General features: G+C 39.1%; 1 protein-coding gene across 1 annotated transcript in view; it reads right to left on the bottom strand.

The window, feature by feature from the left end:
• Window positions 1–1,548: 1,548 nt before the first annotated feature.
• The window catches only part of MTMR6 (myotubularin related protein 6), a 37,001-nt gene continuing 24,395 nt past the window's right edge, over window positions 1,549–14,154 (bottom strand). The window contains exons 9-14 of the mRNA XM_050937244.1: window positions 8,452–8,577; window positions 7,528–7,577; window positions 5,682–5,882; window positions 4,531–4,665; window positions 4,318–4,444; window positions 1,549–2,758 (exon numbers count right to left, since the gene is read on the bottom strand). Coding sequence (XP_050793201.1) covers window positions 2,498–2,758; window positions 4,318–4,444; window positions 4,531–4,665; window positions 5,682–5,882; window positions 7,528–7,577; window positions 8,452–8,577 — 900 coding nt within the window. The 3' untranslated portion in view covers window positions 1,549–2,497. The remainder of the gene's footprint in view (window positions 2,759–4,317; window positions 4,445–4,530; window positions 4,666–5,681; window positions 5,883–7,527; window positions 7,578–8,451; window positions 8,578–14,154) is intronic.

Raw genomic sequence — 14,154 nt, 5'->3', positions numbered from 1 at the left:
AGACAAACAATACAAAGTGATACACTTACCTTGGTTATTTTTTAAGTCTTTGTTTTGTGACTGTACTAAGAAACAAGGTTAATACCAGAGATCATCTGTAACGGGAAACTACAAGTCCAAGATGACATAGTAAATGGGGCTGGCCGGTAAGGCACAAAAGCCTTCCTTTGCACATTGGCGTCTTACAGGTTTGCAGCAAACAAACTCAACCAATGGCTGAAAAGCAAAAACTGTGCAGTCTCACTGTTTATATAGAAGGATGTTCCCCTCCCCTCTTTTACTGAAAAGTGATGGACATCAGGAAGGTGTTTGAGTGATAAAAAGATTCTGACAAACATTCATTTACACACCAAGTTTTGTAATGTGGTGAGTGAAATGGGCAGCTTTTTTATACACCGGCTAGATGCAGGCAAACACTGTCATTTTTCCCAGACAGCTTTGCCAATGCAATTTGATCATGACCTGCATTGCCCTGTTTATTACAGTCCTGGATCTCATTTGGGGCAGAGAGAGACTGCCAATTGTGGCAAGCTGTGTGTGGTGTGCTGGCAATTTTAATGAGACACACTTTAGGAATTAGAATGAGACTAAACTCATTTTCACTTATAGCCAAAAGGGATTTGAACCCAGAAGTACAAAGCCAGTGGCATTAACCTACTATGCCACCTAGACCCCTACAGAGTTTAATACCTTGGCTTGTAATGTTTATACCTCTACTTAAGAACTGGCACTCACATTTCTTCTACTACCCTTTTCAAACCTAATTCCCCTCCTGACCCGGGCAATAGAAACAACTGAGAAAGTGTTGCAAACAACAAGAGACCCAGGGAAAGCCTCTTAATTCAGTGGAAGTTAACATGAAAGGCAATCTAGGGACACATTTTATTTTACCTCTGTGAGAAACCGTACATTCCTTCTTACCAAGCCTTCCTGTTAACTAAAGTACAATTATGTCCCAAGGCTTGTATATTCTAGATGAAGTTAAGTGGCTTTCCAAAGTAAGTGGCTTCGAAGGGACTGTACTTCAAATGCCATGACCCTTTTAAAGCCAGCTGGTTTGTAAACCTGGCACTTTCTCCTGTGCTCCCTACTCTTGGGCCAACAGCAGTCTTTTGGCTCCCCCCCTACAATCATCCAAAACTGACCATCTGCAGATTCAGGTAAGTGGGATTGTGTCGTCTTGCAAAGTTAGTCTCTTTAAAGAGGACCCTCACTAAAAACTGAAACTTATTGAAATGAAAAAACTAATTTAATACAAAAATACCTCGATTTCTCATGAAATACAGATTTCTCCTGAGAGGATGGTCTTGATAATACTTAGTCCAGCCATGAGTGAAGGGGACTAGATGACCTCTCGAGGTCCCTGCCAGTGCTATGATTCCATGTTGGAATTCTGTTAAAAATCAGCAATTTTGTTTGAAAACTATGCAAATCACTAAGTGCTGCTCCTAGAACTTTCCCTTCTGCCACTGTAACCCGGAGAATCTGATGCAGTTGCAAACTCCATTGCAGGTCTAATAGCTAAACAGCCTGAAGAGAACATGACTATTGTTCAGTTATTAGCAATGTGCTAGTTTAATAAAACCTCTCCAAATTTTTAATCCTTTGCACTGGTGCCCAAGTTACAAATCTTGCCACAATTCAACATTTTAAAAACTGTACACATGAATCAATTTCAATTATGCTGTCAGTCCATTAATCCTCTAGGTTGACAAAATTTTGCCAATTATAATTTTAAACAAAGGAATAGGAAATAAGAATAATTTTCAGCGTAAGATTTAACATTCTTATAGCTTCATTTGCTGATAGCATAACTGTTTAGGCTTTTTTTACATTTCATAAATCTGATCCCATTTTAAGGAGCAAGAACAATTCAAGCAAATACAAATGTAAACAGAGTCATGTTACAGGCTGCAATAGTCTAGGACAAGAAGGCAATTGATTTGACAAATTTAAGGCCAGCTATTTATAGTTTGAAATATACTGTACTTTTTCATGGCACTTAAAACACCAAGAGTTAGCAGTGAGAGACAAAATTAAATAGCAGTATACATATTTATACTGTATGCTACATATACACATAACTTGTTTCTAAAATAGAATGTTTGTCAAGTTTTTCCTGCCCAGCTAAAATTAGTTCTGAAAGATCATTTGTGTTTGGCTGCCATGCACACATCTTAAAGTAATGTCACTGTTTTACTCACTCTAGAGCAAACTATGACTTGTTAAATCCAAACAGACCACTCCTTAATTGGTTAAGTCACTAAGTATCATTGAATGCCCCAATGTTTTTTTCCTTAAATACAGCTAAATTCAATTATTTCTCAAGAGAACAACAAACACTTTAATTAACAATTAGCATGCTGTTCTATTCTACAGTAACAAAGCTCACTATTATACAAATCAGATTTTGGTCATGCAGCAATAGCCCATCCTCACAATAATCTGCCTTGTATTTCAGTCAGTCTAGAAAAAAGAAGCACTGTTCAATGTTTCACTAACAGGTCATCCTTGCCACTCCATACTCCAAGCTGACAACAGCAGGCTCAGCTTTTGACAACTCCTCCATATATTCACTGTAGCGATTGTCTGCTGTGTTGCTGCCCTCTATAGTCCGAATGGAGTCTTTCATCGGTAACAAAGACTGCTCCTTCTTAAAGCACGGAGAAGTTTTAAGTGCTGGTGAAGCAGGATGGACAGACTGTAATGGTTCCTTAGTGAGGAGTTCTTCTGATTGCCTGTTTCTTTGCTTCATTTTCTGAAATATAACAGGATCTATTAAAATTATTGTTTCTAGTACCCATCATTACCTGGGATAAAAATAAAAATCAAAAGCCAAGCTAATTAGACAACTTTCAACACACTTGCCCAAAGCCACGTCCTGACTGGTTGGTTTGGCCTTTTGAGCAGTATCATAACAGTATACCAACTCCCAGCTATGCAGAGTGGAATTTTCAAAGTGGTTAGAGACACCAATTGCGTAAAAATCCTGCTAAATGTATAACAAAAACTGTAATGAAAAAAACCATTTTTCAACATTCAACTCAAGAATCTGGCCACATCAGAAAGCCAAAACACTCCCTTTCAAAGCAGAGTATAATAAATTAAAATGGGTCAAGATTCAGTTGCGAATTTCCATGCAACTGTGGTTAACTACTAAAAAACAATCAAGACGTTAGGACATATAAGATATTTGAGATTATGTCTTAGAATATCAAGATTTTAGATTAAATTATAGGTTTTAAAGAGGAGGTTTTCAGATTACTTAATCTGGATCTGACACGTTGTGGTAGGATTAGCCTAACAATCCTTATATTAAAAATCTTTGCTTTCCAAAGTATCATACATAGGAGAGAAACTCCAATTTGGCATTCCAAGATTTTTGCTACAAATAGCAACACTGATTTGTTCCATTGAGAACTTTGGATGGTTAATGATATTTTAATTTCATATTTTCAGCATCTTAATTGATCACTATAAAAAAGTTTAATAAAATATAACTTAAAAATCAATCGACTCTAAATCCTGCTTCACAAGTTTGTACTAGAATAAGTGACAACACTTAGCTACAATAGACTTGCCAGATACCAATTTAAAGGGCTGCACAAAATGCGACCTGGTGGTGGTCACACTGTGAGCATGTTGTGGCCTGTGGTAGGCTGACCCATCTCCAGTTGGATCTATTATAGTCCTTACAAATCCCAGTCATATTTTGAAGAGACATCCTCCCTCCCACCCCAACTCCCCGATCTTCAGGTTACAGTAATGGTGGAACTAAAGAAGAAAAGGACCAACAAAAGGCAGGGGCTGAGTATGAGTTAGATTACCCAGTTGGAAGATCAAGAGAGAATGGTGGAGAGAGGAGGAAGGAAAGGCACCTGTGCCATATTAACAATGGCTCAGATAATTAAAAGTTTTCTGTCCTCCTTGGTTGATATTATAGAGAAAGGATGCACAATTTTAAGGATGGGTGATTAGTCACACAGTATCTCTTTATCTGGGAGAGAATTTAACCAGTATTAAATGAACTGCTCTTCTGATGCGAAGTTTTTCCTGCTACCAAAGGACAATGCATAGTACAACAGGAGGACAGAATGATTTCAGTTTAAGAGCAAAATGTTTGGAGCCTACATAGCCTTGTATGACTACCCAATGCCAGACACACAACAAAATCAATGCAAACTAAACTTTACTTTAAAAAAGCTACACATATTATATGCCACAGCACTTATTAAGGCTATAAGTTTCATTGTTATAAGATTTTGAAAATGAACTTAGATCTCAGAGTAAATTTATTTCTTATTTTATAATACTCACAGCTTCCAGTTCTTTAAAGTCTTTCTCCAGTTGTTTATTTTGTTCACTCATGGTCATGATGAGATTAAATACAGACTGCCTGGGGTGCATAGTTCGGTCAAACTGATGGTACATATTTCTCCAAAACCTGTGTGCACCGAAACACAAAACTGTTTTAACAAGCTAGTCTAACAACAGAAGTGAAGCAAATATAATGTACCTAATGAAACTTACTTAAAATTGAAGGATGCTGTGTTAGGCTCCAAGAGGACAAGTTTCTGAGAAAAATCTCGATTGTATAGAGGATTAAGATACTTCTTCTGTTCATCCAGAAGGAATGGCCATAAGGAATAAGTTCTCTCTTTCAATCTTAAGGTAAGCAGAAATGAACATCAAGACACTGGGTGAAAAGCAGTAATACTAGCTCAGTCTTACAGTTCACCTCAGTCAAAACAATAAATCCAAACTAGACTGTTGCTTTTCACCTCCACAATCGCCCAAAATGCAGTCATAAATTTAGAATGAGACAGACTATCCAGTTCTTCTATCTGTCCATCTCATGAATTTATAAAACTCCCTTTCACCCGGGCGGCCAAGCACCAAATAAATATTCTTGAGATAATGGAATTTCTGAAACAGTTCTCACATCACCAACCACTTCGAGAACATTTAACTTATTGTATACAATATAGGTAATAAATCTGAAACTGATTATTTAAGCCACCGCCATATTCTCTATGAGACTTATAGTAACAAGATGTATCATTACAGGGTTAAATCTTCTCCTCTTTTAAAAGAAGACTTAATATAAGGCTCCTTGGACCTCTCTCCAGTCCTTTTGTCATACATCTTGAGCTCCACACCACCTATACCTCAGTTTTAGCCATACCCCAGGAATAAACAAAAATATTAATTTTATTATCGGGTTTAGAGCTAAACAGTGCTTTAGGAAACAATGCTTTGCATAGTTTCAAGAAATGACTCTGAGGGGGGGAAAAACTTGGACATTTCAGATTAGTGGACAAAATAGTAATAAATGTACAAGGAGGAATAATTCTGAAATAGAAGGAGAATGGGATCAGACTTAAGCTTTAACCCCTCATTAACTTAAATCATTTTTGAAAAAAAAGCTGGGGTTGGGTCTAAAAATGCCTTGATTTTTTCCTTTATGAAATGTGTGTATATGTTTTTTCCTTTCAAAATTAGAAAGAGGGTCTTTAGTATCAGACATGTGAGAATCATTGCTGCTTTCCAATGCAGTTCAGCTACTCTTTCCCCAATACAGATCATGCCTAGTTGCTTTTATTGAGAGTCCCAGCTGAAGATTTATACAAGTTCTTAGTTTACTGGAGTAAATGAAGAACATCTGCAATAAGTCAGCTTACTTCAGTTCTTCTCGCTCTTTTTGGCAGTTTCCAAGGAAGTTTCCAAATTGGCATGAATGGACGTGTTCATGGATCTGAAGGAGAAAAGCTTCATTGTATTCAAAGGCTTGTGGAAACTGCTCTGTGAGATGCCACACACCTTCTAAAAACTGAGTGAATACTGGAGAGATTTCCTTTGGGTCACCATCCAATTGGCCACATCTATAAAAAGTTTCACAAAGACATCAGGGAAATCCAGAAATTGTTTTTAAATGTGAATAAGCTTTAAAAAACAAACAAAAAAACATTGACAAAATCTGCATTTATTTTGACTGGACAATCAGGAAATACATTCATTTCAATAAGGTACATATTTAAGACCTATAGGGCAGCTCCACCCCAAATAAGTCATGATGTGGAAGGGCACTCCAGGACAAAACACCATGTTTCATGGACCTACCTGGCTAGAATAGCAGATCCACAAAAGACAATTTTGTTTTCATTTTTTAATTTAATTAATGGGCTCAGTTTATGCAGCTCAAGAGTAAATCACCTGGTTTTAGAGGAAAAATGGTGTCAAATTTGGCTTCTAAATCCATGTTGAGATAATACTTCCTCTTCATCCTGAGTTTTCAGCATCACATTATGGACATACAATTATATTTGTAGTGAATAATATACAACTGAAGGCTAGTTAAGTAGCTCTTTAACATCTGGTATTGTGATAGGCCTCAGTACTGCACATTCAGAATCTACCAACATGAAATAATTGGTAGACTCCCCATCGTCTTTATCAGAGCAGATAGGGTATGCCTGCACTGCATCTAGGAGTGAGAATCCCAGTCCAGGTCCAGTGACTTCTGCAAGGGGGGGGCCCAGGCTAGTATGCTAAAAATAGCTATGTAGATGGTGCTCTCACATTGCGGCTTGGGCTCTGAAGCCTGGGGATAGGTGGGCTGAAGCTCATGCTTTGAAGCCCCCCAAGCCACAATGTCAAAGCACCATCTATGCAGCTATATTTAGTGTGCTAGCACAGGCCCCACTAGCACAAGTCAGTGGACCTCGGTTGGGAGGCCCACTCCCAGATGCAGTGTAGCCATACCACAGGTTTACTATGTGAACTATCACAGCTAGCAGGACTTTGCTCCAAAACACCAAGAACAAAAAAAAAAAGGCCAAAAAGAATTGGAAATATCACAGAGCCAATAATAAATTAAATGTATATGGAGCTTATCAACCGAACATCTGACAGTTAACAGCAATCATTTAAGTGGTATTTTCAAATTCAATAATGTATTTTTCAAGAAAAAAATACATTGTAACAAACTCAGCAGCTTCCTTAGCCTACAACACAATTCAGTTTCATATATTCTGAATGGCTGAAGAAAAGTGATGAATCAGTGCTGCAGTCTCTAAACACACACAGGCAGCTCCAAGACATCAAGCTCAATGAGTTAGATGCCCAATTACTGCAGGATTCACAGTTCCAGGGCAACAAAAGTGAGGATACCACCCATGGACACCCATAGGAGCCTCACTTGCTAACTTTTATCTGTTCTCTCTATTGTCATCCAATTCTTGGTAGCCTTGAAGTTTATATTTGCGATATGGAAACAATTATCCCATGGGCATTTGAATAAGCGTCAGGTAATAAAACACTGCCTGTTGCAGAGCTGGCTTACTCAGAGTCACAGAATCCTAGCAACACTGCAGCAGTAGTTAATTTAAGTATTAGAGGTTCCATAAAATACTGATGCAGAATACTGAACCCTGTTTAGTAGCATATTTACAACTCAATTGACTGTGATACCTTTGCACTAACTGGCAAATCTGTAAAATTCGACTTTAGCTGAAAAATGTTGTCTACCTGTCAGAAAATTTGTGTCCAAAGGAGATCCAGTCCTTCTCTATCAAAACCTAGGAGAGAGAGGCATCAGATGTAAAGAAATTATGAACTTCTAGATCTGTGCATTTATCCTGATAGATCTATCTATATGTTTCGTTTTTATTTGAATTTATTCACTGTGTGTTACTGCACCTTACACCACTTTGCTTTTCTTTTGGTTTCTTGGCATAGTCTTCAATACCTTCAAGGACCCTCTTAAAGGACAGCCAAACTAATATATTTGTAACAACTCTGAAAACTTTGTTTATATTTTTTAAAAAGTTTCATTGTTAAGCCACTCAACTGTCTGCCTGATAATCATTATAGTGGCTATGTTAAACCAACTCCACATTTCAGAGTGAAAAAAGAGCCTCAATTCACATAAATGACTGGGAAACAGATTGTTAATAGCTGATGTTTGCAAATTAGTGAGTAGGTGAACAAAAATGCAAGATGAATATATTACCATATGTAATTCATCAACAATAGTTTTAATTTATAATACATAACAGTATCAGAGTAAAATGTAATTTAGTACATTTTGTAATAATAAAATCTTGGCAACGTTAAGAATGTAGGGACTGCCCCATCACATCAGACTGGCATCCTGCCTACTAGTGGCCAATACCAGGTACTTCAGATAGGTTCAATACATAATTACTTTAAATACACACTTTGCTGCTCACTGACTGTTTTGATTAAGGGTATACAGCTCTCCTTTAGAAATACATTAAACTATATGGAAAAGAACTGCAAGATTTCTGTGCATCAATCTAATCATTTTTGGTTTGGTTTTGTTTTTTTACAAAAGGCATTTGTTTATGCTGTTACACTGCATGCTTAGGACTCTTAGATTTAGCGTGTAAGAACAAAAAGAACCATCTAGTTATATGAGTAGATGCTTACCATGAAGCCTTTGATTGTTCTATAATGCGAATCCAACAAGAGAGATCCAAGGGAACAAACTTGGGAAGTCCTGTCCCAGCCATCAGAGCAATGAACTAGCACAGTTGCATTTTCAACTGCTATTGCCTGTAAAGTGGAAAACAAAGTCTAGTAATGTGTTTTCCAAAAAGAGGTAAGTTCATGGTATAACCTATATTTAAGGGCAGCACTCGAAACTCATCCGGCAATACACACAGAAATTATTGTATGTGTGAAAATGTGCTGCAATCAGTTAAAACTGGGATCTCCCCTTCGCAATGCTATAATGCTCCCCATAAAGATCACAAGATCCAGTTTCCTGCTTGCCCATTGAAGGGGCAAGAACTACTAAGGTGGCCTGTCATTTTATTTTCCACCTTCCACCACTTCCAAGAAGTTAAAGTACCCAGAAGCATCTACAGTCTCCATGGACTGCTAGGAAAAAGCCTGACTACACATCCCAGAAATCCAAAGCAAATAAGGACTACTTGGCTTTTCTTTTTTCTTTTAATTAAAACCTCGGTCTACTCATCCCTCAAGAATACGGAAGCATGTGGAGCAAGTAGCTTGGACTCCGGGATTGACTACACTACAAGTTATGTCAGTATAACTTATGTCGCTCAGGGGTATGAATAAGCCACCCCCATCCCCTTCGAGTGATGTAAGTTACATCAATATAATTGCCAGTGTGGACAATACTATGTCAATGGGAAACCTTCTCCTGCTGCCATAAACCACCATGTCTCGTGGAGGTGGTTTTATTATGCCAACAGGAGAGCTCTCTCCCATTTGCATAGAGAGTCTTCACAAAAGGTGCTACAGCTGCACCGCTGTAACACTTCTAGCGTGGCCTAGCCCTTAGTCAAATAGGAATGTATGCCTCATTCATCAAATCATTTGCAGGTCACATTTAAGAGATATGCCAGGATTCTAACCTCTAAATCGCCTCAGGCACTACTTCAGCTAGTAGAAAGTTCTGAGGCAGGAATTAGTGCTTCACAAAATACAATGTATTTTCTACTTTTTATGAGCCTCATGTACACCTCTACCCTGATATAATGCTGTCTTTGGGAGCCAAAAAATCTTACCGCATTATAGGTGAGACCGCATTATACCGAACTTACTTTGATCCCCCAGAGTGCGCAGCCTCAACCCCCTGGAGCACTGCTTTACCGCGTTATATCTGAATTCATGTTATATTGCAGGGGTAGGCAACCTGTGGCACGCAAACTGATTTTCAGTGGCACTCACACTGCTCAGGTCCTGACCACTGGTCTGGGGGGCTCTGCATTTTAATTTAATTTTAAATGAAGCTTCTTAAATATTTTAAAAACCTTATTTACTTCATATACAACAATAGTTTAGTTGTATATTACAGACTTATAGAAAGAGACCTTCTAAAAACATTTAAATTATTACTGGCACGTGAAACCTTAAATTAGAGTGAATAAATGAACACTCGGCAGACCACTTCCGAAAGGCTGCCGACCCCTGTTATACTGGGTCGCATTATATCGGGGTAGAGGTGTATGTGTGATTGTGCCAGATTCACATGCACTGAGACATCTTTTTCCACAGAGCTCAATCAGCAGTATCCCACAGTATAAATATACGTTTCCAAAATGCCAAAAACAAGTACACACACAGTGAATTCATTCATAGATGAAGTCGTGCATGTTAGATTTAGCAGATAAGAGACAACAGTATACTGTAAAGAGTGCCTCAAGGTGACAAAGGCTGCAAGGCATAAACACCTCAGAAAAGCACCAGGTACATTAAGAGCCCCAACACACTGACATCCCTACTTACAGCTTGATACCCCTCTTAAAATGTGACCTGCAAATATTTAGATGCAAAGAGAGCAGCGTACATACAGATTTGTTCTAACAAACAAGGGCACTCGGCATACAACCACTTCGACCTACCCTTTCCCTGCTCACTAATTCAGGTCCCCTGAAGTCACACTCAATCAGCTATCTACTCCAGTGTCACCCTAACAGAAGTTGTTCTGTGACAGATATCACAGAACATCACTTGTAGCAGCCTATGAACGAGTCAGGGTTTTAATCAGGGTGGATAAAAATCAATTTAAAAAAAATAAGTTTTTTTTTATTTAAATTGGTTTTCTTGATAGGTGTTTTCCTCAAAAAGCATTTTATCTAAAGATAGTTTTAATTAAGAAACATTATAATATGAGACAATACATTCATGTAATGTTTAAGAAAAGTTTTGTAAATTAGTTCCAATAGTTCATAGATTAGGGGCCCAATCTCATGAGGTTCCAGGGGCTTCTGTATAGATTATTTAGGTTAATCTTTCTATCTACCCAATGGGACTCAGTGCTCAGTCTAGAAGATACCACTAGAGATGCTTAGTTTTTCAGTTCTCAAACTGTGGCTTTGTGTACCCAGAGATAACATGCTTGTTAACAGCAAAAATGTTTTTAAATAAATAATATATAGAAGTGAGAAATAAGACATCAACCCTATTGTCCCTCTGCAAATCTGTGTACGTCGAGTCAATCCCTTACTTCTCTCTAAAAGTGCAAAGTTTTAAAAAGTTCAATGAATAGAAGATTCTTGGGGGCGGAATAGGTTTGGACAAGGAGAAGTCTTGAGATAAATTTGAGAAGGGAGAGACAGGCAGCAGAAACAAAAGTGAAACTGTTTGAGCAGCATATTCCAGAAGTCTTGGTCTTTCCGAGTGTAGACTTCATTGATTTGAGATCTACCATACCATTCTCTCACTAGAAGGAAAAACCTATAATGGCAGCAGGCCGTAAAAGAGACCCAGTGTGGGAACATTTTAATGAAGTTCCTCTACCTGTGGGTAAGACAGGCATGCGTGCAAAATGCAAACAGTGCAACAAAGAAATGCAAGGCCTGGTTGCCCGAATGAAATAACATCATGAGAAATGTTCCTTCTCAGGAGGCAGCTGCATTGAAGATGATGAAAGGAACATGTCTAAACATGCGGGATCTTCAGGTTGGTAAACTTTTTTATTTCATGCTTCTTTCTTAAGGACTGCCTGTCTTCCTTCTGGACTATTGCTGAATTCTCATTTTGATCAAAAAATATGAACTAATTCATTCCAAACTGAGAAATCATTTGGGACTCAAAAAAGCAGGAAAGCTTGTTTTGTTTTGTTTTTCCCCCAGATTATGGACAGAAAAATGAAGGTGAAGACGACTGAATTAGCTGCAGAAGCCAATATCAAGTTTCTCATGTTGACCTAGCTGACACACTCGATTTTTTTTTCAAATATTTCATTTAACTATTTTAGTTAAAACAATTTTAGCAAAAAAAACCAGATTTAAAAAAGCTTGAATGTTTAACTAAATTCAAAAATTCATATGCTTGCTTTGTTAAAATATTATGTTTGCTGTTGAAGAAAAAAATCCAGAATACATAACATTGTTGTTTTAGTTAAATAAAACAATTTAAATGTCTGTCTGGTGGTGTTCTCCTCCTAATACAGCATAGCAAGAAAATACGCCAAATATTAATGATTAACCTGCTGTGGGGGATAGACCGCAGAATCGCACTGTCGCCAGGAAAAGGCAAGTCTACGTGATTGGAGACTCTTTACTGAGAAGAGTAGACAGGCCTGTAACTAGACCTGATCGGGAGAACAGAAGGGTGTGCTGTCTGCCAGGGGCTAAGATACAGGATGTGGACTTGAGGCTGAATACGATCTTAGCGGGAGCGGGAAAGAATCCGTTGATTATCCCTCATGTGGGAACGAATGACACGGCTAGTTACTCGCTGGACTGTATCAAGGAGGACTATGCCAGACTGGGGAAGAGGCTTAAAGACATCGAGGCTCAGGTGATCTTCAGTGGGATTCTGCCGGTTCCTAGAGCGGGGCGACGAAGGAGTGACAAGATTATGGCGATCAACAGATGGCTCAGGGAGTGGTGTTATAAGGAGGGCTTTGGGATGTACGGTCACTGGGAAGCATTTACGGATAGACGACTGTTCGCTCAGGATGGACTTCATCTAAGCAAGGAGGGAAATAGAATTCTAGGATGGAGGCTCGCCGACCTCATCAAGAGGGCTTTAAACTAGGAAGTTGGGGGAGATGGTTGGGAGATGTTCGGGAGATCTCCACGCCAGAATATAACCTGGAGAGGGAAGTAAACAAAGTGAGAGGGGATACCCTTGCGGCCCCAAGATTTGATCCAAGAAGGAATAGTGGAGTAGAAACCAGAGTAACGGGTGATGCTGGCGGTAAAAAGTTGGTGCACGACGGTGGAAGGAAAGTCACTGACAACAAACGCCGAAAATTAAAAGGTCTGTACACTAATGCGAGGAGCCTAGGTAACAAGATGGAGGAACTGGAGTTACTAGTGCAGGAAGTGAAACCGGATATTATAGGGATTACCGAAACCTGGTGGAATAGTACTCATGACTGGAGCACGGGTATTGAAGGCTATGTGCTGTTTAGAAAAGACAGGAAGAAAGGCAAAGGTGGTGGAGTAGCCTTGTACATCAATGATGAAATTAGCTGTAGCGAAATAAGAAGCGATGGAATGGATAAGACAGAGTCTGTCTGGGCAAAAATCACACTGGGTAAAAAAGCAACTAGAGCTTCCCCTGAGATAGTGCTTGGGGTGTGCTACAGACCGCCGGGATCTGATTGGGATATGGATAGAGACCTCTTTAATGTCTTTAATGAAGTAAACACAAAGGGGAAATGTGTGATTATGGGGGACTTCAACTTCCCGGATATAGACTGGAGGACGAGTTCTTGCAAGAATAATAGGGGTCAGATTTTTCTGGATGTGATAGCAGATGGATTTCTTCATCAAGTAGTTGAAGCACCTACGAGAGGGGATGCCATTTTAGATTTGGTGTTGGTGAGCAGTAAGGACCTCATAGAAGAAATGGTGGTAGGGGACAACCTTGGTTCGAGTGATCATGAGCTGATTCAGTTCAAACTAGATGGAAGGATAAACAAATGTAGATCTGGGATTACGGTTTTTGACTTCTCGAGGGCTAATTTTAAAGAGTTAAGGAAATTAGTTAGGGAAGTGGATTGGACAGAGGAATTAGTGGATTTAAATGCGGAGGAGGCCGGGAATTACTTTAAGTCACAGCTGCGGAGACTGTCGGAAGCCTGCATCCCGAGAAAGGGGAAAAAAACCATGGGCAGGAGTTGTAGGCCAAACTGGATGAGCAAGCAACTCAGAGATGGGATTAGACAAAAGCAGAAATCTTACAGGGAGTGGAAGAAAGGCAGGATCAGTAAGTAAAGCTACCTTGGTGAGGTCAGAACATGTAGGGATAAAGTGAGGAAGGCTAAAAGCCGCATTGAACTGGAACTTGCAAAGGGAATCAAAACCAATAGTAAAAGGTTCTACAGCCACATAAATAAGAAGAAAACAAAGAAAGAAGAAGTGGGGCCGCTATACACTGAGGATGGAATGGAGGTTAAGGATAACCTAGGCATGGCCCAACATCTAAACAAGTACTTTGCCTCGGTTTTTAATAAGACTAGTGAGGAACCTTGCGATGATGGAGGGATGAAAAACGGGAATGTGGATATGGAAGTGGATATTACCGCAACTGAGGTAGAGGCCGTACTTGAACAGCTCGATGGGACAAAGTCGGAGGGCCCGGACAATCTCCATCCGAGGATATTAAAGGAACTGGCGCGTGAAATTGCGAGCCCGTTAGCGAGAA

This window comes from Gopherus flavomarginatus, chromosome 1, assembly GCF_025201925.1.
Source record: "Gopherus flavomarginatus isolate rGopFla2 chromosome 1, rGopFla2.mat.asm, whole genome shotgun sequence".
In the NCBI taxonomy this organism is placed as follows: domain Eukaryota; kingdom Metazoa; phylum Chordata; order Testudines; family Testudinidae; genus Gopherus; species Gopherus flavomarginatus.
The sequence above is the reverse complement of the archived record's forward strand: the minus strand, read 5'-3'. Positions and strand labels throughout refer to the sequence as shown.